The sequence below is a fragment of the Manis pentadactyla genome, chromosome 10 (genome assembly GCF_030020395.1).
Source record: "Manis pentadactyla isolate mManPen7 chromosome 10, mManPen7.hap1, whole genome shotgun sequence".
In the NCBI taxonomy this organism is placed as follows: Eukaryota; Metazoa; Chordata; class Mammalia; order Pholidota; family Manidae; genus Manis; species Manis pentadactyla.
The window spans coordinates 70612907-70635758 of NC_080028.1; the positions used below are offsets into that span (position 1 = coordinate 70612907).

The window sequence follows — 22852 nt, forward strand, 5'->3', positions numbered from 1 at the left end:
GTAAGATACTAAAGAGGCTAACCTTGAACCTTTGGTAACCATGAATTTAAAGACTGCAATGGCAATAAGTACATATCTTTCAATAGTCACCCTAAATGTTAATGGACTGAATGCACCAATCAAAAGACACAGAGTAATAGAATGGATAAAAAAGCAAGACCCATCTATATGCTCCTTACAAGAAACTCACCTCAAACCCAAAGACATGTACAGACTAAAAGTCAAGGAATGGAAAAACATATTTCAGGCAAACAACAGCGAGAAGAAAGCAGGGGTTGCAGTACTAATATCAGACAAAATAGAATTCAAAACAAAGAAAGTAACAAGAGATAAAGAAGGACACTACATAATGATAAAGGGCTCAGTCAAACAAGAGGATATAACCATTCTAAATATACATGCACCCAACACAGGAGCACCAGCATATGTGAAACAAATACTAACAGAACTAAAGGGGGAAAGAGACTGCAATGCATTCATTCTAGGAGACTTGAACACACCACTCACCCCAAAGGATAGATCCACCAGGCAGAAAATAAGTAAGGACACGGAAGCACTGAACAACACAGTAGAGCAGATGACCTAATAGACATCTATAGAACTCTACATACAAAAGCAACAGAATATACATTCTTCTCAAGTGCACATGGAATATTCTCCAGAATAGACCACATACTAGGCCACAAAAAGAGCCTCAGTAAATTCCAAAGATTGAAATCCTACCAACCAACTTTTCAGACCACAAAGGCATAAAACTAGAAATAAACTGTACAAAGAAAGCAAAAAGGCTCACAAACACATGGAGGCTTAACAACACGTTCCTAAATAATCAATGGATCAATGACCAAATCAAAATGGAGATCCAGCAATATATGGAAACAAATGACAACAACAACACTAAGACCCAACTTCTGTGGGACACAGCAAAAGCAGTCTTAAGAGGAAAGTATATACCAATCCAAGCATATTTTAAAAAGGAAGAACAGTCCCAAATGAATGGTCTAATGCCACAATTATCGAAATTGGAAAAAGAAGAACAAATGAGGCCTAAGGTCAGCAGAAGGAGGGACATAATAAAGATCAGAGAAGAAATAAATAAAATTGAGGAAAATAAAACAATAGCAAAAATCAGTGAAACCAAGAGCTGGTTCTTCGAGAAGATAAACAAAATGGATAAGCCTCTAGCCAGACTTATTAAGAGGAAAAAAGAGTCAACACAAATCAACAGTATCAGAAACGAGAAAGGAAAAATCACGACGGACCCCACAGAAATACAAAGAATTATTAGTGAATACTATGAAAACCTATATGCTAACAAGCTGGGAAACCTAGGAGAAATGGACAACTTCCTAGAAAAATACCACCTCCCACGATTGACCCAGAAAGAAACAGAAAATCTAAACAGACCAATTACCAGCAACGAAATTGAAGCGGTAATCAAAAAACTACCAAAGAACAAAACCCCTGGGCCAGATGAATTTACCTCGGAATTTTATCAGACATACAGGGAAGACATAATACCCATTCTCCTTAGAGTTTTCCAAAAAATAGAGGAGGAGGGGTTACTCCCAAACTCATTCTATGAAGCTAACATCACCCTAATACCAAAACCAGGCAAAGACCCCACCAAAAAAGAAAACTACAGACCAATATCCCTGATGAATGTAGATGCAAAAATACTCAACAAAATATTAGCAAACCGAATTCAAAAATATATCAAAAGGATCATACACCATGGCCAAGTGGGATTCATCCCAGGGATGCAAGGATGGTACAACATTCGAAAGTCCATCAACATCATCCACCACATCAACAAAAAGAAAGACAAAAACCACATGATCATCTCCATAGATGCTGAAAAAGTATTTGACAGAGTTCAACATCCATTCATGATAAAAACTCTCAGCAAAATGGGAATAGAGAGCAAGTACCTCAACATTATAAAGGCCATCTATGAAAATCACACAGCCAACATTATATTGAACAGCGAGAAGCTGAAAGCATTTCCTCTGAGATCAGGAACTAGAAAGGGATGCCCACTCTCTCCACTGTTATTTAACATAGTACTGGAGGTCCTAGCCATGGCAATCAGACAAAACAAAGAAATACAAGGAATCCAGATTGGTAAAGAAGAAGTTAAACTGTCACTATTTGAAGATGACATGTTACTGTACATAAAAAACCCTAAAGACTCCACCCCAAAACTACTAAAACTGATATTGGAATACAGCAAAGTTGCAGGATACAAAATCAACACACAGAAATCTGTGGCTTTCCTATACACTAACAATGAACCAACAGAAAGAGAAATCAGGAAAACAACTCCATTCACAATTGCATCAAAAAAAAATAAAATACCTAGGAATAAACCTAACCAAGGAATTGAAAGACTTATACTCTGAAAACTAAAGTCACTCTTAAGAGAAATTAAAGGGGACACTAACAGATGGAAACTCATCCCATGCACGTGTCTAGGAAGAATTAATATCGTCAAAATGGCCATCCTGCCCAAAGCAATATACAGATTTGATGCAATCCCTATGAAACTACCAGTAACATTCTTCAATGAACTGGAACAAATAATTCAAAAATTCATATGGAAACATCAAAGACCCCGAATAGCCAAAGCAATCCTGAGAAAGAAGAATAAAGTAGGGGGGATCTCACTCCCCAACTTCAAGCTCTACTATAAAGCCATAGTAATCAAGACAATTTGGTACTGGCACAAGAACAGAGCCACAGACCAATGGAACAGACTAGAGAATCCAGACATTAACCCAGACATATATGGTCAATTAATATTTGATAAAGGAGCGATGGACATACAATGGTGAAATGACAGTCTCTTCAACAGATGGTGCTGGCAAAACTGGACAGCTACATGTAGGAGAATGAAACAGGACCATTGTCTAACCCCATATACAAAAGTAAACTCAAAATGGATTAAACACCTGAATGTAAGTCACGAAACCATTAAACTCTTGGAAGAAAACGTAGGCAAAAACCTCTTAGACAAAAACATGAGTGAACTCTTCTTGAACATACCTCCCCGGGCAAGGAAAACAACAGCAAAAATGAATAAGTGGGACTACATTAAGCTGAAAAGCTTCTGTACAGCAAAAGACACCATCAATAGAACAAAAAGGAACCCTACAGTATGGGAGAATATATATGAAAATGACACATCTGATAAAGGCTTGATGTCCAGAATATATAAAGAGCTCACACGCCTCAACAAACAAAAAACAAATAACCCAATTAAAAAATGGGCAGAGGAACTGGACAGACAGTTCTCCAAAACAGAAATACAGATGGCCAACAGACACATGAAAAGATGCTCCACATCGCTAATTATCAGAGAAATGCAAATTAAAACTACAATGAGGTATCACCTCACACCAGTAAGGATGGCTGCCATCCAAAAGACAAACAACAACAAATGTTGGTGAGGCTGTGGAGAAAGGGGAACCCTCCTACACTGCTGGTGGGAATGTAAGTTAGTTCAACCATTGTGGAAAGCAGTATGGAGGTACATCAAAATGCTCAAAACAGACCTATCATTTGACCCAGGAATTGCACTCCTAGGAATTTACCTAAGAATGCAGCAATCAAGTATGAGAAAGATCAGTGCACCCCAATGTTTATCGCAGCACTATTTACAATAGCCAAGAATTGGAAGCAACCTAAATGTCCATCGATAGATGAATGGATAAAGAAGATGTGGTACATATACACAATGGAATACTACTCAGCCATAAGAAAAGGGCAAATCCAACCATTTGCAGCAACATGGATGGAGCTGGAGGGTATTATGCTCAGTGAAACAAGCCAAGCGGAGAAAGAGAAATACCAAATGATTTCACTTATCTGTGGAATATAAGAACAAAGGAAAAACTGGAGGAACAAAACAGCAGCAGAATCACAGAACTCAAGAATGGACTAACAGGTACCAAAGGGAAAGGGACTGGGGAGGATGGGTGGGTACGGAGGGATAAGGGGGGGAGAAGTAGGGGGGTATTAAGATTAACATGCATGGGGGGATGGGAGAAAAGGGAGGGCTGTACAACACAGAGAAGGCAAGTAGTGATTCTACAACATTTTGCTATGCTGATGGACAGTGACTGTAAAGGGGTTTATAGGGGCAACCTGGTATAGGGGAGAGCCTAGTAAGCATAATATTCGTCATGTAAGTGTAGATTAGTGATACCAAAAAAAAAGGGCAGTTCCTGTGTGGTAACCTCCAATGAGTTCTACACAAGAGTATAAAGGGCATATAAAAGTGTAGGCAAAGGGTCTGTTTGTGTTTATACAGAGGATCAAAGCCTAATTGGGCTACCCCAAAAATGATCTAAGATACGATATGAAAAAGAACTTCCAACATCAGCACTCTCGGGAAGACTCATGCCAGAAGATGATCATCAAAAAACCCCAACAAAGATCCACGCACTGCTACAGCTGTAGATGCACTCATCCCACCAGTTCCTGGACTTGCCATGGGAATGAAGAAGGAGATATCTAAGCTGGCCTGTGCATACAGTAAAACAACAAATTTGACTGGATCTATACTGTTGGAACTCAATCAAGAATTAGGAGAAGTGCAAATTGTAGCGCTCCAAACTCTTACAACTACAGACTATTTACTGTTAAAAGAACATAAGGGATGTGAACATTCCCCATTAATGGGTTGTTTTAATTTGTCTGATTTCTCTCAGACTGTTCAAGCTCAGTTGGACAATATCTACCATATCATAGATAAGTTTTCACAAATGCCTAAGGTGCCTAACTGGTTTTCTTGGTTTCACTGGAGATAGCTGGTAATTACAGGTATGCTTTGGTTATGTAACTATACTCCTATTATATTAATGTGTGTGCGCAATTTAAGTAGTAGCTTAAAACCTATACATGCTGAAGTTACTCTACAAGAAGATATGTCAAAGAAATAATCAATCTTCCCATGTTTTCTTCCGCCTGCTACTTCTATAGCTTTTCTTCTTCCTTCCTAATTACAACCCTTAAATAGAATTCGTGCCTCATATCAAATTTACCAAGTATCATAATTCTTCCAAGTGGTAAAGATACCTCAAGACAAATGCTGGGCATAGAAGCCACAGGGCATAAATATGCAAAGAAGTAAAAAGCTAACCTTTTCAAACAATAAGGCTTCTCTCTCACTTACCAACTTTACATTTCCCTGTATGGCCCCGGAAGATGACTGGTTAGCCAGAGACGGGTAAGATTCCTCAAGGGAGGAACAACCTAAGACAGGCACAGTCGCAGGGGAGTCATCAGGTGAGAAATTGGGGATCAACAGAGGTGAGGCTCAGAACCTCAGCTCCCCTGTTCTGAGAGAAATCTTCTGCATACGTGGATGTTTTATTGCCCTTGTCTAGCTTGGATTAACACATAATCTACAGGCACACACCTGATCATCTACATTTGCTCTCCTACAACACTAAACTATGTTTTCTACCTTTATCTTGTATCTACCTACCACTTCAGCATTTTATTAAAAATAATAATAATAAAGAGAGAAATGTGGTATCCACATATAAATCAAGTATAAAAATCAAATGAGTATTCATATTTGAACTGACTGTTTGTAGTTCATAATGCATGAGCAAAACCGAAGGTTTCTGTGATGGCTGCCCTTGTACTGTTCACCATGTAAGAACTTATTCACTATGTAAGAATTTTTTCCCCATGTAAGAACTTGTTTGTTATGCCACAGATGATTGGAGACTGATGAAAATTAGGCTTGGGGTGGATTAATGATCGTGCATTGAGCATTGACTCCCCTATGCAGAATTTTATTGTTGTTAACAACCATTTGATCAATAAATATGAGAGATGCCCTCACAAAAAAAAAAAAAGGTACACACTTCCAGTGGTAAAATAATAAGTAACCGGGATGTAATGAATATAGTCAAGATATTGTAACAGCTTGGTATGGTGATAGCTGGTACCTAGAATTGTCATGTATATAAATGTTGAATCACTATGTTGTACACCTGAAACTAATGTAATGTAATACTGTGTGTCAACTACCCTTCAATAAAAAATAATTATCTACAAAAAAAAAGAAAAGAAAAGAAAAACACAGTCAAATTATGATATCTCATTGATTTTAAGATGTGAAAATTATGTATCTTGTTATCTATTAAATGTGATAAGTGGCAAAAAAAAATTCAAAAATCCATCAACATCAACAAAAAAGGACAAAAATTATTACATGATCATCTCCATTTATGCCAAAAAAGCATTCAGCAAAATTCAACATCCATTCATGATAAGAACTCTCAACAAAATGAGTATAGAGAGCAAGTACCTTAACATAATAAAAGTCACATATAACAAACCCACAGCCAACGTCATACCTAACAGTGAAAAGCTGAAAGCTTTTCCTCTAAGATCGGGAACAAGATGAGGATGCCCACTCTCCCCACTTTATTCAACATAGCATTGAAGGTCCTAGCCACGGCACTCAGATGACACAAAGCAATAAAATGCATCCAGATTGGTAAGGAAGACGTTAAACTGTCACTGTTTGCAGATGACATGATATCGTACATAAAAAACCCTAAAGAATCTACCCTAAAACTATTAGATCTAATAACTGAATTCAGCAAAGTTGCAGGATACAAAATTAATACACAGAAATCTGTTGCATTCCTATTTACTAAAGATGAACTAGCAGAAAGAGAAATCAGGAAAAAAATTCCATTTACAAATGCATCAAAAAGAATAAAATACCTGGGAATAAACCTAACAAAGGAGGTGAAAGACCTATACCCTGAAAACTACAAGACACTCATGAGAGAAATTAAAGAAGACACCAATAAGCGGAAATACATCCCATGTTAGGGATGTATTAATAATTAATAGGAAGAATTAATATCGTCAAAATGGCCATCTTGCCTAAAACATCTATACAGATTCAATGCAATCCCTATCAAAATACCAACAGCATTCTTCAGTGAACTAGAACAAATAGTTCTAAAGTTCATATGGAACCACAAAAGACCCCAAATAGCCAAAGCAATTCTGAGAAGGAAAAATAAAGCTGAGGGGATTATGCTCCCCAACTTCAAACTATACTACAAAGCCACGGTAATCAAAACAATTTGGTACTGGCACAAGAACAGACCCATAGGTCAATGGAACAGAACAGAGAGCCCAGATAAAAAAACCACACATATATGGCAGTGAATATACGATAAAAGGGCCATGGACATACAATGGGGAAATGACAGCCTCTTCAACAACTGGTGTTGGCAAAACTGGACAGCTACATGTAAGAGAATGAAACTGGATTATTGTCTAATTCCATACACAGAAGTAAATTTGAAATGGATCAAAGACCTGAATGTAAGATATGAAACCATAAAACTCTTAGAAGAAAACATTAGGCAAAAATCTCTTGAATATAAACATGAGCAACTTTTTCCTGAACACATTTCCTTGGGCAAGGGGAACAAAAGCAAAAATGAACAAGTGGGGCTATGTCAAACTAAAAAGCTTCTGTACAGCAAAGGACACCATCAGTAGAACAAAAAGACATCCTACAGTATGGGAGAATATATTTGTAAACAACATATCCAACAAGGGGTTAACATCCAAAATACATAAAGAACTCAGACATGCCAACACCCAGAAAGCAAGTAACCTGATTAAAGAATGGGCAGAGGATATGAACAGATACTTCTCCAAAGAAGAAATATGAATGGCCAACAGACACATGAAAAGATGCTCCACATCACTAATTATCAGGAAAATGCAAATTAAAACCACAATGAGATAGCACCTCACACCAGTTAGCATGGCCAACATCCAAAAGAATAACAAATTCTGGCGAGGATGTGGAGAAAGGGGAACCCTCCTACACTGTTGATGGGAATGTAAATTAGTTCAACCACTGTGGAAAGCAGTATGGAGGTTCCTCAAAAAACTAAAAATAGAAATACCATTTGATCCAGCAACTAGGAATTTATCCAAAGAAAACAAGATCCCTGATTCAAGAAGATATATGCACCCCTATGTTTATCACAGCACTATTTACAATAACCAAGGTATGGAAGCAACCTAAGTGTCCATCAGTAGATGAATGGATAAAGAAGAGGTGGTACATATACACAATGGAATACTATTCAGCCATAAGAAGAAAACAAATCTTACCATTTGCAACAACATGGATGGACCTAGAGGGCATTATGCTCAGTGAAATAAGCCAGGCGGAGAAAGACAAATTCCAAATGATTTCACTCATTTGTGGAATATAACAACAAAGCAGAACTGTAGAAACAAAACAACAGCAGACTCACAGACTCCAAGAAGAGACTAGCAGTTACCAAAGGGGAGGGCGATGGTGAGGGAGGGAGAAGGGGATTAAGAGGCATTATGATTAGCACACATAATGTAGGAGGGACACAGGGAAGGCAGTATAGCATGGAGAAGCCAGGTAGTGACTCTCTAGCATCTTACTATGCTGATGGACAGTGACTGCATTAGGGTGTGGGGGGGGACTTGATAATAGGGGTGAATGTTGAAACCACAATGTTGCTCAATTGAAATCTTCATAAGATTGTATATCAATGATACCTTAATTAAAAAAATGAGTGTGTATGTGTGTTGGTGAACCATATACAAAAGTGTGCATAAAATACATATATACAGTTTGTGGAGTAATAAACAGTTCTATGGCCATTGTCCTGCTCTTAAGTAATAATCTGTACATGACACTTAGAGGTCTGGGGATGCCCCATCCCCTCATACATTTCTTATTGTCCCAGAGGTAAGCAACTATGATGAATTTGTGTGAATGCTTTTTCTTTTTATAGTTTATCATCTCTATGTGGATGCCTGTACAATTATATTTATTAGTTGTACATATTTGACCTTTATGTAAATCTTTTGCTCAAAATCTTGTTTTGGAGATTCATCCAGGTTAATGCCTGTATGTGCTCATTTTCACTATTGTATTGTGTTCCATAGCATGACAAGACCACAGCTGCTTTGTCCTGCCACTGATATATATTTGAATTATTTCCAATTTTTGCTCTTACCAACAAAGCTGATCTGAACATTCTGATACACCTCCTGATGCTCAGGTGTGAGAGTTTCTTCCACTCAGTAGAACTCTCTGTGATGAAAGGAGTGCTCTACAAACATCTGTGCTTCCTAGTAGGGTACCTGTACCCATAATTGACTTGAAAGCACTTATTTGAAAGGTAGCCAGGACTACTGAAGGACTGTGTTTTTTATTTTTTCTAATTTTAATTAACTTAAATCAAAATAGCCACATGAGACTAGTGCCTACCCAATTATACAGAGCAACTCTACGGTATACCCAGGAGAGAAACACTTGGTCATAGAGTAAGTACATGTTCACCTTTTCTAGGTAAAGCCAAACTGCTTTCTAAAGCACTGCAGCCAATTTCCCTTTATCTTAACCAGTCTTTCCCAACTGTCTAGGTCTTTGATAGCCAGATGGAAATTCCTAAGAATAAACAAGACTGTACCATTTGCAACAACATGGATGGAGCTAGAGGGTAATCTGCTCAGTGAAATAAGCCAGGCGGAGAAAGACAAGTATCAAATGATTTCACTCATCTGTGGAGTATAAGAACAAAGAAAAAACTGAAGGAACAAAACAGTAGCAGACTCACAGAACTCAAGAATGGACTAACAGTTACCAAAGGGAGGGGGACTGGGGAGGATGGGTGGGAAGGGAGGGATAAGGGGAAAAAGAGATATTATGATCAGCACACATAATGTAGGGGGTGGGGCACGGGGAAGTCAGTATAGCACAGAGAAGACAAGTAGTGATTCTATAGCATCTTACTACACAGATGGACAGTGACTGTAATGGGGTATGTGGTAGGGACTTGATAATGGGGGGAGTCTAGTAACCACAGTGTTGTTCATGTAAGTGTATATTAATGATACCAAAAAAAAATGAAAATGAAAAAAATAAACAAGGCTGAATTTGTCAGGATACTCACAAGAAACACAGCTAACAGGGTATACAAAGAGACTTACTATAAGGAGTTGGCACACACAATTATGGAGTCAGAAAAGTTCCAAGAACAGTCACCAAGCTGGATACCCAAGAGAGCTGATGGTGTAGCTCCAATCAAAAAGCCAGGCTCAAGACCCTAGAAGATTCAGTTTTTCAGTTCAAGGCCAAAGGCAGGAAAAGTTCAGTTCATCCAGTCCAGAGAAGTTCCCTCTTACTCAGCCTTTTTGTCCTATCCTGGTCTTCAACTGATGGGATGAGGCCCACCCACATTAGGGAGGGTAACCCGTTTACTCAGCCTACTGATCCAAATGTTAACCTCACCCCAAAACACCCTCACAGACTCACTCAGAAAAACCTAAGACCAAATGTTGTGGCACCCCATGGCCCAGTCAAGTTGCACATAAAATTAACCCTCATAAGAGCTCTCCCAGCTCACCAGAACCCAGGAGTTTCAGAGGAGATCCTTGAAGTTAAGAATGAGTCCTCTATGGTAAGGCAGTCAGAGCTCCCAGAGACAGTTTCCTTTCCAAAACCTTATTCTGGCTGGAAAGGCAACTTGGAGCAGCAGGAGCCTGTCCAGTGGGGGTCATTTCTTTCTCCAGTCAATGAGCCCAATCCTCATCCCTACCTCCCAGTGCACTTAGAAATTCAAGAGGAGCCTTCCGTTCAGAGGTCTCTCTTGGAACATTCCTCCACCTCTCTTCTCTCCCTAGTCTCTGTCCCTTTCCTTTCCTCCCTTCCCTCACCAACTCCTTGTACATTTTTGTCTAAGACAAGTTATAATTCTTGTGTATTGTCTAAGGCAAATTGCTTTTTAGATATTCTGCAAGCAAAGGCATCTTTTCCCACCTGATATGTACAGTGACTCTGGCAAGAGTGACCTACTCTTAGGAGATGCTCTTTAACACCCAGAGTGCAAACAGAGTGACACAGAACTCCTGAATATGGCCGAGATGTATCACGCTACGCAAACATACATGCTTCATTTTGCCCTTGGCTTAAAGCTTTTCCTAACAGATGCCAGAATTATCAGCTCATTAAAGGGGAAAAAAATGCAGGTGGGTCAAATTTTAAAAAAAAAAACAACAATAACAATAATAATAAAGTCAAGGCCCCAGGGTAGAGACGGACTTGATTTACTGGGAGTCACTCCCCAGCTTCTTAGGGAGAGGAGTATTTTCTGGGTATTCTCTGAAAATGACCGAGCAGCCCTGATCCCCTACCCTCCCTCAAAGCACAGTGTTAACAGTTTAAGGAGGGGAGGCAATTTCGATTTGCAGATTTCCTAGGAAGAGCCACCCACACGTGTCCTCTCTTTTCACCCCTTGCTACAACACTGCCAGGAAAACATCAATGTCCCTTTGTACGGATGGGGAAACTGAGGCCAGAACAAGCCAAAAGACTTGCTCCAGGCCACACAACTGGTAAGTAGAAGTGGCATTTAAAACCAGTTAAGAAACCCCATAGCATGAATTGAGATCATGACTGGATCCAGTATGCCTGGGTCATTCACGGACCCTGTGTAACCCTGGGCAAGTTACTTGACCTCTCTGTGCATCAGTCTTCTCATCTATAAAATGGGGGGAAGGTGTTGTCTGTCTATATAGTTACAGTGAGGGTTAAACGAACCAATGCCTGTAAAACACTTAGAACACTGCCCAGCACAGCAGGTGTTCCCAGGCTGCTATTTACAATGTGTGCACTTTATACCACCCCACACTGAATCTTTGCCAGGTTCTAGGGCCTGACCTATCTACCACACTTCGTACTTCCTAATAAAATGAAGTTTCAAGCCCAGAGCCCGGAAATATGGGAACTCAAGGGCTGTGCTCCTGAAATCTGTCCTTCACACGCATGCCTCCCCTGCCTGCTGATGTTCTGACACCTGCTGATTAAAAGCTGTTCCTGCCCAGAGCAGACAGACAGAGCACACTGTCCCTTTTATGAAAATCCAGCAGCAAGCAGGTGTGAAGTGAAGATAACCACTCTCCACTGCTGTTCAGAGGCCGAAGATACTTCATTATCTGAAACCCAGATAAACAGCAGGACCAGGACTGGGTGCAGGAGAGCTGAGGCAGGCAAGTGGGGGCTGCAGACTGAGTTAGCAAGAGCTAACAGGGTGATTCAGTGTTGGAATGCAAAGTGAGAAAGTGAGTCTGAGGCTGCTGACAGCCTCTGTAGGACTGGATGGGGAGAGGCGCAGTGATGGAGCAGCAGTGGGAGGGAAGGGCAGGTGGGCAGCACGGAGGGTCAAGGACAGAGAAAAACAAGCTTCCAGCTTTATCTCCTGGACATTGCTGCCTATTACAGAGACATTTTCACAGTACTGAGGGGTTTATTGACTTGTTCAAATACAGCTCATGAAATTGTCACACATCAAGAAGGATATTGCTAAAGGCCATTTAGCAACTTGGAAAACAGGACAAGCTAAGGGGAGGCAGTGAGAGAAGCACTTGGTGCATGAAGTGAAGCCACATGCCTTTCGGGGGACACTCACAGCCCTTCTCTGATTGGCCTCATGAGCCTTATTCAGGGTGAGCAGGAATGTTGGGCATTTCCCCTGATTCATCCTTCTGTTAATAAGCACTTGTCGTAAGTTATGTGATACTGTATGTGGAAGGCTCAGCACCAGGCTAGGCCCACAGTAAGTGCTCAATAAATGTGGTTGTTGGGGATCCTGAGAACCCCTACAGACACAGGGCTCCATGGTGAATCCCAGCAGGTTGACCTGGTAAACTTGACTGCCTAAATTGGTGCTCATCATTTTAATTTCAAATAAATCACTTTATCTCCAGGGAAAGGACACAGAGAAGTCCAAAGCCTGACTCAGTAGAATGGTTTCACTCAATTCAAGATAGTGGAACAAGACAAAACCCAATGGGGATTTATAGGCCTGTGGGTGTTTGTCTTTGCTTTCCATAGCAGTTGGGCAAAGAGAAAACAGCAAACATAATGTGCTGGAATAAAGATAACAGAGTTTAGGGTTGTAGGCTCTGCCTCCAGGACAGACACCTGGAGCTCAAATCCTGATCTGCACATTCAAGCTGGTGACCTTGAACAAGTTGTTTTACCTCACCAACCTCGGTTTTCCCATCCATGTAGCAGAAAGAATAGAATCCATCCCCTAAGGGTTCTCATAGGGATTCAATAAGCCAAAGTACGTGAGCAAGTGCATGCAACATACGTGGCATGTGTGTGGCAGGTCAGTGTCCTTGGTGGCAGGCAGTTCTCACTTGCTCTGCCAAGGGCCCAAGGTCACAGACGGAGGGCACGGTGAAGTAGAGATGATCCCGGAGCCCATGCCCCATGAATTCAGGCTAGTTTCCTGGGAATACATACACCTCCCTGTTCTACCTCCTCGCTGTTCTGGCAAGAGAAGAGGGAGACCCAGCCAAGGCAGGGAGGGCCCAGGAGCAGAGGAAGACAGAGCAGACAAGAAAAGGCAAATCCATGAAAACATAATGCTAAACATTGGAGGTATTAGGGAAGCAGTCATTGGACCCATTCTTAAAAGAGTCAGCATAGCAGGGAATGTGAAAGGGAGAAGACTCTCAGCCCCACTCTCAACCCTGAAATACAGTCTGACTCATGCAGTCTCCATGGGAGCTGATGAGTATTAACTGGTTACTTTGGAGCAGGTGTGACAAAACCAATCTCACCCTGGCTATTACACCTATGCTCACTGAGACTGTTTCAGTCAAAGGCTGTCACATTCCTGTCACTCAGAGCTTCCCCACCTAAGCCTGTAAGTGCTTAGATGGGTCTGAAATTCTATTTCCGTCTTACCCTAAACCAAGGGGTCTCACATGGTGTGTGTGTATGTGTGTGCATGCGTGTGTGTGTGTGTGTGTGTGTGTGTTATTAGCACGCACGTGCATGTGATAAGAAATTGGGGTAAGGATGAAGTGGGAAAAATAATTTATTGAATATTCTACAAATACAAATTAGCCTAATGAATACCAGACACTGTTCAAGATGCTGGGAAGATACAGCAGAAAGCAAGATGCATAGATCCTTGCCCTCATGGAACTTACACTCTTTAAGGAATTTCCTTCCTTCTTCTTCTCTTATTAACTCACTCAATAAGTTCCCTGGGGTCAGACTGCATCCTAACCTGACTGCTTAGCTAGTGCAATGTTGGGCAAATTTCTTCACCTCCAATTCCCTCTTCTCTCAAATGGAAACAAGAATAGGACCATTAAGACCTACAGCTATGTGACGGTGGCTTTGAGAAATGGCCAGGAAACTGGACTCTAAAAAGGCCCACACATGGCCTGTTAGCTGGCAGGCAAAGGATGATGGATGAGGAGCTTGTCCAGGTCTGAATGGGCCAGGACCTCTACCTGGGGTCCATTGTGCACCTCTGAGATTGACCACCAGGCGAGGCTACATGCTGCATGAGGCTGGGCCTGGGCAGCCATCTTACCTGCAGCTGTCTGCAAGTGGCTAGCAAGCTGGCCCTATCCCAGAGAATGGCATGGAGCCCCACTCTATGTCTTGACTACACTGACATGCTTCTGTATCCTTGAGATAATTTGATTTATTCAAGTGTCTACTCTTGACATTTGTCCCTAAGTGGTCAGACTCATGGGCATGAGGGGGAAATTCACTGAGGTCACAAGTCAAGAGTTTAGTGTAGGGCTTAGCCCAGAGGTAGCAATTATATGTTAGCTATTCTTGTCATTCAGCAATTGCTGTGTGCCAGAAGCCACACACACACACACAGGCTTGATGCAAAGGACAGTAAATGAAAAGTGACAGGTATTGTCCCCACACTAGCAAAAGCAACCTCTGGCCCCTCTTGAGCACCTTTAAGCTGAAGGAGCTCATGTTCTGTGTCTTCCTTCCTTTTAAAACATGGGGAGGGTATTATAAATGCCAGTCACATGTTTGTAATGCTAGAAACATTCTATACATAAGAACAGAGGCTTAATTATAGTTTTAGAACTGAAGTACTACACTCTTTGAGAACGTAAAAAGTAAAACTTGGAAGTATAAAAATAGAAATAGATTGGAAAGTAAGACCCAGGCACTCATTGAATCATCTTTTACGGGGCAGGGGGTGGGGATGTAGTTAGTACTTCCCGACTAACAGTTACATATTAAGAAATACAAGAGTACTCTTAAAACTATACACTAGAAGTAATGAAAACCAATACCACTAACAGAAGTCACCTTTCTGAGTTGGGATCAAAGATAAACCAGAGGAAGACAAACTTTTAATTTTCATGACTGTGATGTGTATGTATTATTTATAGCCTGTAAACACCCCAAACTCTGTTGTAGCCACTGAACTCACAATTATCCATGCTTTTTCACCAAAAGCTTGAGAGCTGGCTTTCCCCTCTCCACCCGACTCCTTCCTTAGGGAGGAGCTGCATGGAGATTTCAGCATTTCCTGGATCCAATACATGGATTGTTGATGTCTTTGTCTGTTCTTTTATTCAGGTTGAACACATCCATTCCTTTAATTCAGTAACTGCCTGCAAGTGGGTGAGCCCTGAGTCTCTACATCTAGTTCAGTGGTTCCCCCTATACTTCACACAAAAACACAGAACTACCAGTTGCTCATGTCTACTTGGCAAACCTACGGGTGCCTCAAACTCATCATATCCAATCTTGGTTCTCTGTTATTGGAATCACCTGACCTAACAGAACACATGGTCTTTGTCAATAACTTCTCCCACACGACCAATCCTTCATGGAGTTGTTTTGAAAAATAAACCCCCAAAAACATGGGGTGGGGAAGGATTGTTTCTGAGCACTCATGCACTGGTGTAGTTTATTCCCAGATAAAAGGGAGGAGGTTTCTGATTCTCAGAGTGTGGATGTTCTAGAACTTTCTTCTCAGAACTGTGCAAAGCAATCGTGTGTGAAGAGAGCTGAATAAATGGCAGCTGTGAATATCACAGTCCCTTGCACGGGGATGGGGGAGGTCCAAGAAAGTAGCAGTGAGAACATGGGTTTTGAAAGCAGAAGAGCTGGGTCAGAGCAGGTTGTTCTGTTTCTCCGAGCCTCAGTCTTCCTTGTCTGCACAATGGGATAATCCCATGACAGGCCCCATGGAGTTGAGAGAAATCGGTGAAAGTCGGGGAGGGGTGCCTGGCACGTGCGTGGAAAAGGTGCTGCTATGGCTCTTTTGGGTAGCACTGTGGGTTGGGAGGCCAGGTAGCGAGTCTCCCAGAAAGGCTGTCTCCTAACCCTCTGCTTTTGCTTTGTTTTGCTTTTAAACTCTCACTGTTTAATTGCCGGAGCCCAATATCTCTGGGAAGACGATCTGTCATTCCTCAGGAATGCTCTGTGTTCTGTCAACAAAACATTTTCAAATCATGCGACTCCGAGGCCGCTAACGACCAGAGGAGAGGTACTGGCATTTCCGCCCATGCTACACACGAGGGCCCTGCAGCTCAGAGAGACCCTGCCCAGCTCACCCGGCACTGTGGATCTCAGGCCTCTCTGAACCCGGAGCGTGCGCCTTTCCCGACACCACCATGGGCGGGTGCCACCTCCGGGTCCAGCCTCTCCTCTTGCCCCTTTCCTCTTCTCTAAGGGGTAACATAGAAAGAGACAGCCCACCTGAACTCAATCCCGGCACCAGGGTCTCTGTTAGAGCGAGAGATTCCAAAGCCCACCTTCTCTAGGCGGTACGAGAATTAGATGAGCTTTTAGAATAAGTGCACACAATGCCTTTTTCCCAGTGCCTGGCCCACAGCAATAAATCATAAATGTTAGGCTCTGCGGGGTCCTCCCCCTCCACCCCCGTCCTTTGCTCGGCCGCTTCCCTGAGGCACTCACATAAACCTGAGCTCAGACTCCCGTCGGACCAAGACTTCCCGGAGACGCTGAATTTTTACCATCTCCAGTTCAATCTCCTCGGGCATCATGCTGGTCTCCGCCATGGAGATGATGTCTAGCTGATCTGTGCGGAAGACATGAAACGCAGGCGTCAAGACCCGGAGGCTGCACCGGTTTCCAAGAACTCCCTAGGGACAGCCCTTGTCCTTGTTCCAGGGACCCTCACACACCAGAAGGCACACAGATCCCAGCCTGCAAGTCACGCGTCTGTGAGCCAGCCCTTTGGAAACTGTGAAATGCATTTCCCGTGGCAACCCTGTGACAATGGGAAGAAGAGGCTCAGGCAGGCTCACCAAAACCTGCTCAAGGTTATAGATGTGGCCTTGACATCTCTGCCTGCTCCTGGCTCCAGACCCTTGCTCCCCTTGACTGTGGCCATGTTGCCCTGTCGCAGCCTCCAAGACCCAGAGGAAAGCAGGCTTTCCTCTAAGCAGAAGAAAATTGTATAATAATTCTTATAGCAATTAATTATAATCTTATAGGAATGCATATTAATAGTAATATGAAGCAAAATAGGTTTGCTGTGTAGAAAATTCAGATAATATAGGTAGGCAGGAAAGATCAAAGTCAGAAGTCACCTGTAACCCCACTGCCTAGGGAGAACTGCTATCCACCCTCTGATGGACATTCTTCCAGTCTTCTCTTTGTAGTTAGTTATATATACTGTCATATGCATAAAGCCATATAAATAACTATATATATTGTCATATATAGGGAAGGCACCACATATATATGCATATATGTATGTATATGCATGTGTATTAGTTCACTTGGGCTGCCATAACAAAATACTAGAGGCTGGGCAACTTTGTGCACATTTATTTTCTCACAGCTCTGGAGGCTGGAAGTCCCAGATCAAGGTCTGGCAGGGTCACTTCCTGATGGCAGCTCTCTTCCTGGCTTGTAGACGGGCACCTTCTCACTGTGTGACCACATGGCCTCTTTCTGTGACCAGAGAGCCCTCTCATGTCTCTTCTTATAAGGATGCTAATCCTATCAGTTCAGGGCCCCACCCTTATGACCTCATCTAACCTGTTACTTCCTCAAAGGCTCTCTCTCCAAATCAGCCACACTAAAGGCTAGGGAGGGCTTCAACATATGAACTCAGGGGGGTCATAAACAGTCAATTCACAACAGTATGCATATATATGTATACTTGTGTGTATACATATTGCTACATATATTGCCATTAACATTTTGGTGTACATTCCTCTGATGTGTATGTGTGGTAATTTATGATTATATATTATATATGTGGTGTACATACATAGGGTAATATGTATGGTTTTACATATGTGTTTTATTTGTATAATATTATATATACACAGGTATTTTTTAATTGAATATATTTGACATATAATATTGTATAAATTTATGCACACCCTGATGAGAATTAGGCTTGGAGTGGATTAATGATTGTGCATTGAGCATTGAGTCCCCTATACAGAATTTTATTGTTGTTAACAACCATTTGATCAATAAATATGAGAGATGCCCTCTCAAACAAACAAACAAAAGTCCGATTATAGCAAGTTTTATAGACATTTGCCTCGTACACATATGTTGCTACAGATTAATTAGTGTACATCTGTAACTCTCACAGAAAGTCCGAATTGTTATTTCTATGGACCACAATTTTCAAGGTGTAGTTCATATACCAAAAGACATTGCATTGTTATTTAAATGACCATAGCCCAGTCATAGTTTTCATTAACTTAAAGGTTAAAATACTGTTTTATTTTTTAATTATTAGTTTTCTGCTTAATAAAAATGCAATGCCAAAATAATCATTTATTTTTCCACAAAAGTGGAATAATCTTGGCATATTTCCTGTAATAACTTTTTTTATGTCTGCAATTCTTATTTCAAAAAAAGGGGATGGATAAGTTATTTGAGATGGTGGTTTTACAATGGTATCCTTACCCTCCAAATTATTTCAGAATAAGCATAAGTCAGAGATCATCATTTAGAATACAGTGACTTTCAATGCAGCCACTTATGATATAAATTGGTAATGTGATGGTAAAAACATTCAAGTACTATGAATTAGTTTCTTGAGCTTTTAGGTTTCATTCATTAAAATAATTCATTTTTTGTAGGTACTGATTAATTTGGTATGACTTAGAAATTTGAATGTTAAAATTTAAGTGTATTTGATATTTATTTTTCAGATAACCATATATTATGAACATAAATCAACTAACAAATTTAGACTTAATATTTTAATTTTGCATCAAAATTATCAAGTCAGAAAAATTAATGTCATACTGCAAAGTAATCTCCATCAAATGCTTGATATGTTTTATATCTAAGATGAATTTAGGTTTATTTTATGTCACATTCTTAGTCATTCAATTTTCTGAAAATTATGGCATTTGAAAATATGTTTTAAAGCAAATAGCTTCAAAAGTTTTTTCTATGACACATTAGATAATTTTAAAATTGAGTAGGAACCCAAATTTTTCATTACTCTTCAAAGCATATTTCCTTTCTTTCCTTAATAGCCTGCATTTCCCCTTGCTGGATCAAGTATTTTGGAATTATTGCCTCCTAAAATAAAATGAAAAAGCACCTAAAAAAAAAATTTATGCACACCCATGTTTATCACAGCATTATTCAAAATAACCAAGATATAGAAACAACTTAAATGCCCATTAATGGGTGAATGAGTAAAAAAATATGGACTATATGTACAATGGAGTATTATTCAGCCATGAAAAAGGAAGCTATCCTGTCATTTGCTCAACATGGATGGACCCAGAGCATATTAAGTGAAGTGAAAGACATCAGACAGAGAAAGACAAGTACTGTATGATATCACTTTATGTGGAATCTAAAAAGGTCAAATTCATGAAAAACAGCAAAATGGTGGTTACCAGGGGTTGGGCCATCGGGGGATAACATGTATGTTATTTAAAGGTACAAACTTGCAACAAGTGGTGAATACACACACATATTTTTTTAAGGACTGGAAAGACCCAATGTTGGTAGTTAAAAATGTTGATACATGCATACATATTAATATACATGAGTATGCACATATCCCATTATCTATACCATTTTATATAGGTCTGGTGTTTGTAATATAAAGTCAGGGTCTCACATTTTATTACCTGCTCTTTTCACTTACCAACCTTTCATGAGCATTTTCACACATTCTGGCATGTTCCTCCCACCAGGAGTGTGAAAGGCTGTGTAGTCTTCTATTTGTGGCTGTATCGTGAATCACTTCACCAACCCCCAGACATTAAGGTCGTTTTCCATTTTCCCCATGATAAACAGCCCTGTGATGAACATTCTCAAAGCTCAATCTCTGCGTGCATGTAAGAGGTGACTTTAGGCCACATTTCCAGAGTGAATGTCTGGGTTTTAAAGGATGCAGTACTCTAGGGGCTTTCACAGGTAAAGAAGGAGACGTAGGGGAGGGGACCTTTGCTTTCTCTGAGGCCAACAACTCCGGCAATGTGAGTATCTCCAATTTAACGTTTTCTCCCCACCTTTCTTCTCTTCCTCCCCATGACCCATCTAGACAATTGTTCACCACCCTCCTCCTGTCACCTACATCTGCTGACTCCTTCCACACCCAACCCGCTGGTTCAGCTACATGGCATTTGTCTTTTCCCTTACCTCCAAGTCAGCTGTTTGGAAAACTGCCTTATCTCCACCTGTCCCCTTCCTGCGACCTGGAGCCCTGGCCTGGCACACCTGCCCAGGGTCTGAGGTGTTGTGATTTGCACACTTTCCTTAAGTCAACTCCTACCTGCTTGAATCACAGAATAACACCTCCTCCTGGAAGCCCACATGACTGCTTTCTCACCTGTGGGATACTCCTACCATGAGTCCTTCACTAGACATCAGATTTTGGTAAACTGCCTATCCCCTAACACATCCTTTCCATAAGCCAAAATTTCCCACCTCCCCTTCACCACTCATTTTGCTGAGGAATCAGGAGGAAGGCAATTAGCTGTGATTGATTATCCCATTGAAATAAATGGCCTCCCTAATTCTCTCTAAGATCATCCGCAATTTTTTAAGAGATAAACAAGAGCAGAGGCAATGGAAAAGGCCAAGAAATTAGTCAGTGAGAAGAAACTGTGGCATGACAGCTTTAGGCCTGTTGGAGATTTTCTCCCCTCTGGGTTCAGCTTCTTGGAGCAATATCTGCTTTTTATTTTCAGAGAGCTCCCAGATTTCACAACCTAGACAGTGCAGAGTCTGGCACTGAGCCAGGGAGGAGGGTGGTGAAAAATTGTCTAGATGGGTCATGGGGAGGAAGAGAGGAGAGGTGGGGGAAAGGGAGAAAATGTTAAATTGGAGATACTCACACTGCCTCCTCCTGCTTTCTAACAATGGCTGAAGATCCTGCTGTCAGGCTGCACCTGGTGTCCAAGGAGGGTGAAGGGAAGACAGGGAGGAGGGAGGGGTGAGCATCAGAATGAGAAGGGACATCAGATGAGCTGTCTCAGGACTGGCACTTGAGAAGGGGGAGAGATGTCTACAGAGGCTTTTAAGGAAATTGTCTCTGTGACATGCTCAAGGCCTCTGGAATCAGATTTGGGGTCCTATGGCCCCTGACACCAGGCTGAAGTGGCTCCTGAGATTGGAGTATTGAGTCCTTACTTGAAGAAGGAGGGAAGAAGGAAGGGACAGGATAAAAATATTAATATTGACTGAGTATTACTGGGTGCCGGCTCCAACCAGGCTAGAGGGCCAGCTTCAGTGGATGCAGACTCTGGGGACAGGGCCGTTTAGGATTGTGGTGGCCAGGAGTGGGGCATCGGGGGCATTCCAGAGTCAGATGGAGTCCCAGCTCTGCCCCTCACTAGCTGTGTGGACTTGGAGGTTCAGTTTGCCACTTGTGACTCATTTGATCCTCTGTAAGGTGTGTATAGTAAGAGGACACACCATCCCGGGAAGTTATGAGGATTGAATTATCCAAGGCATGTCATGCTCTGTGCATGGATATGATTTCCATTGTTATTTCTGCGGGGCCTGCTGTACCATGCCATCTCTTCTAATCCTCATCAGAAACCATCAAGATTGGGATGTCTTCTTTTTTAACAAATAAGGAGCAAAGTTGAGCCCATGTCTGCCTCCAAAACACATATACTTCGCCCCATCACTGCTGCCCCTGTCATGCAGGCCTTCTAAACCCCACACACCTGTCCATTCACATCTCAGAGTCAAGGGTGGTGTCTTCCTTTCCTGGGGCTGCCGTAAGAAGTCACCACAAACTGAGGATTTTCTTCTTTCACAGTTTTGGAGGTTGCAAGTCCCAAATCAAGGTATCCATAGGGCCGAGCTCTATCCAAAGCCTCCAGGGACGATCCCCCTTGCCTCTGCCAGACCCTCAGGGGTTCATCACAGCATCGCTCCAAAGCCCCTTTGTTTCTTCCCTGTAGCTCTGTGTGTCCTTCTCTGTCTCACTGGACTCAGAGCCCACCCAAATCCAGTAGCATCTCATTTCCATCTTCATCTTAATTACCTCTGCAAAGAAGACCTATTTCCACATAAGGTCACATTCTGAAGTTCTGGGTGGATATGAATTTTGGAGGGCACTATTTAATCCACTACAGGCCATGTGCCCACAGGATCCCTGACAGCGGTGTCACTCTTTCCAAGAGCTTTAGTCACCTGGATGGAAGCAGTAGGGGTCTCAGGAAGTGGCCAGGGGGTGGGCCATAATGAAAACCAGCTTGGGTAGAGAGTTATAGATCTGTGGTCTGAGGTCAATCATCAACCACATGACTGTGAATGAGCCACTTTCCTCTTAGCATCACTTTCTTCCTTTGCAAAATAGGGTTCAATAACTTTCATGTGCTACATGCTGCTGGCACTTTATATGTACCTTCTCCTTTAATTCCAGTTTTGCAGATGAGGGATCTGAGGCTTAAAGAAGGAAAGTGACTTGGCCAAAATACACAACCAGAATGTTGCAGAAACAGAATTCAAACCCAGCTCTCCCTCAACCACATGACTTAA

The 22852-nt window shown here is 41.6% G+C and overlaps 1 protein-coding gene across 1 annotated transcript in view; it reads right to left on the reverse strand.

Moving 5' to 3' along the window:
* The window catches only part of LOC118928547 (bMERB domain-containing protein 1), a 123378-nt gene that overhangs the window by 40868 nt on the left and 59658 nt on the right, over positions 1-22852 (reverse strand). Inside the window, exon 2 of the mRNA XM_057486937.1 lies at positions 16811-16934. Within this exon, the coding sequence (XP_057342920.1) occupies positions 16811-16934 (124 nt within the window). The remainder of the gene's footprint in view (positions 1-16810; positions 16935-22852) is intronic.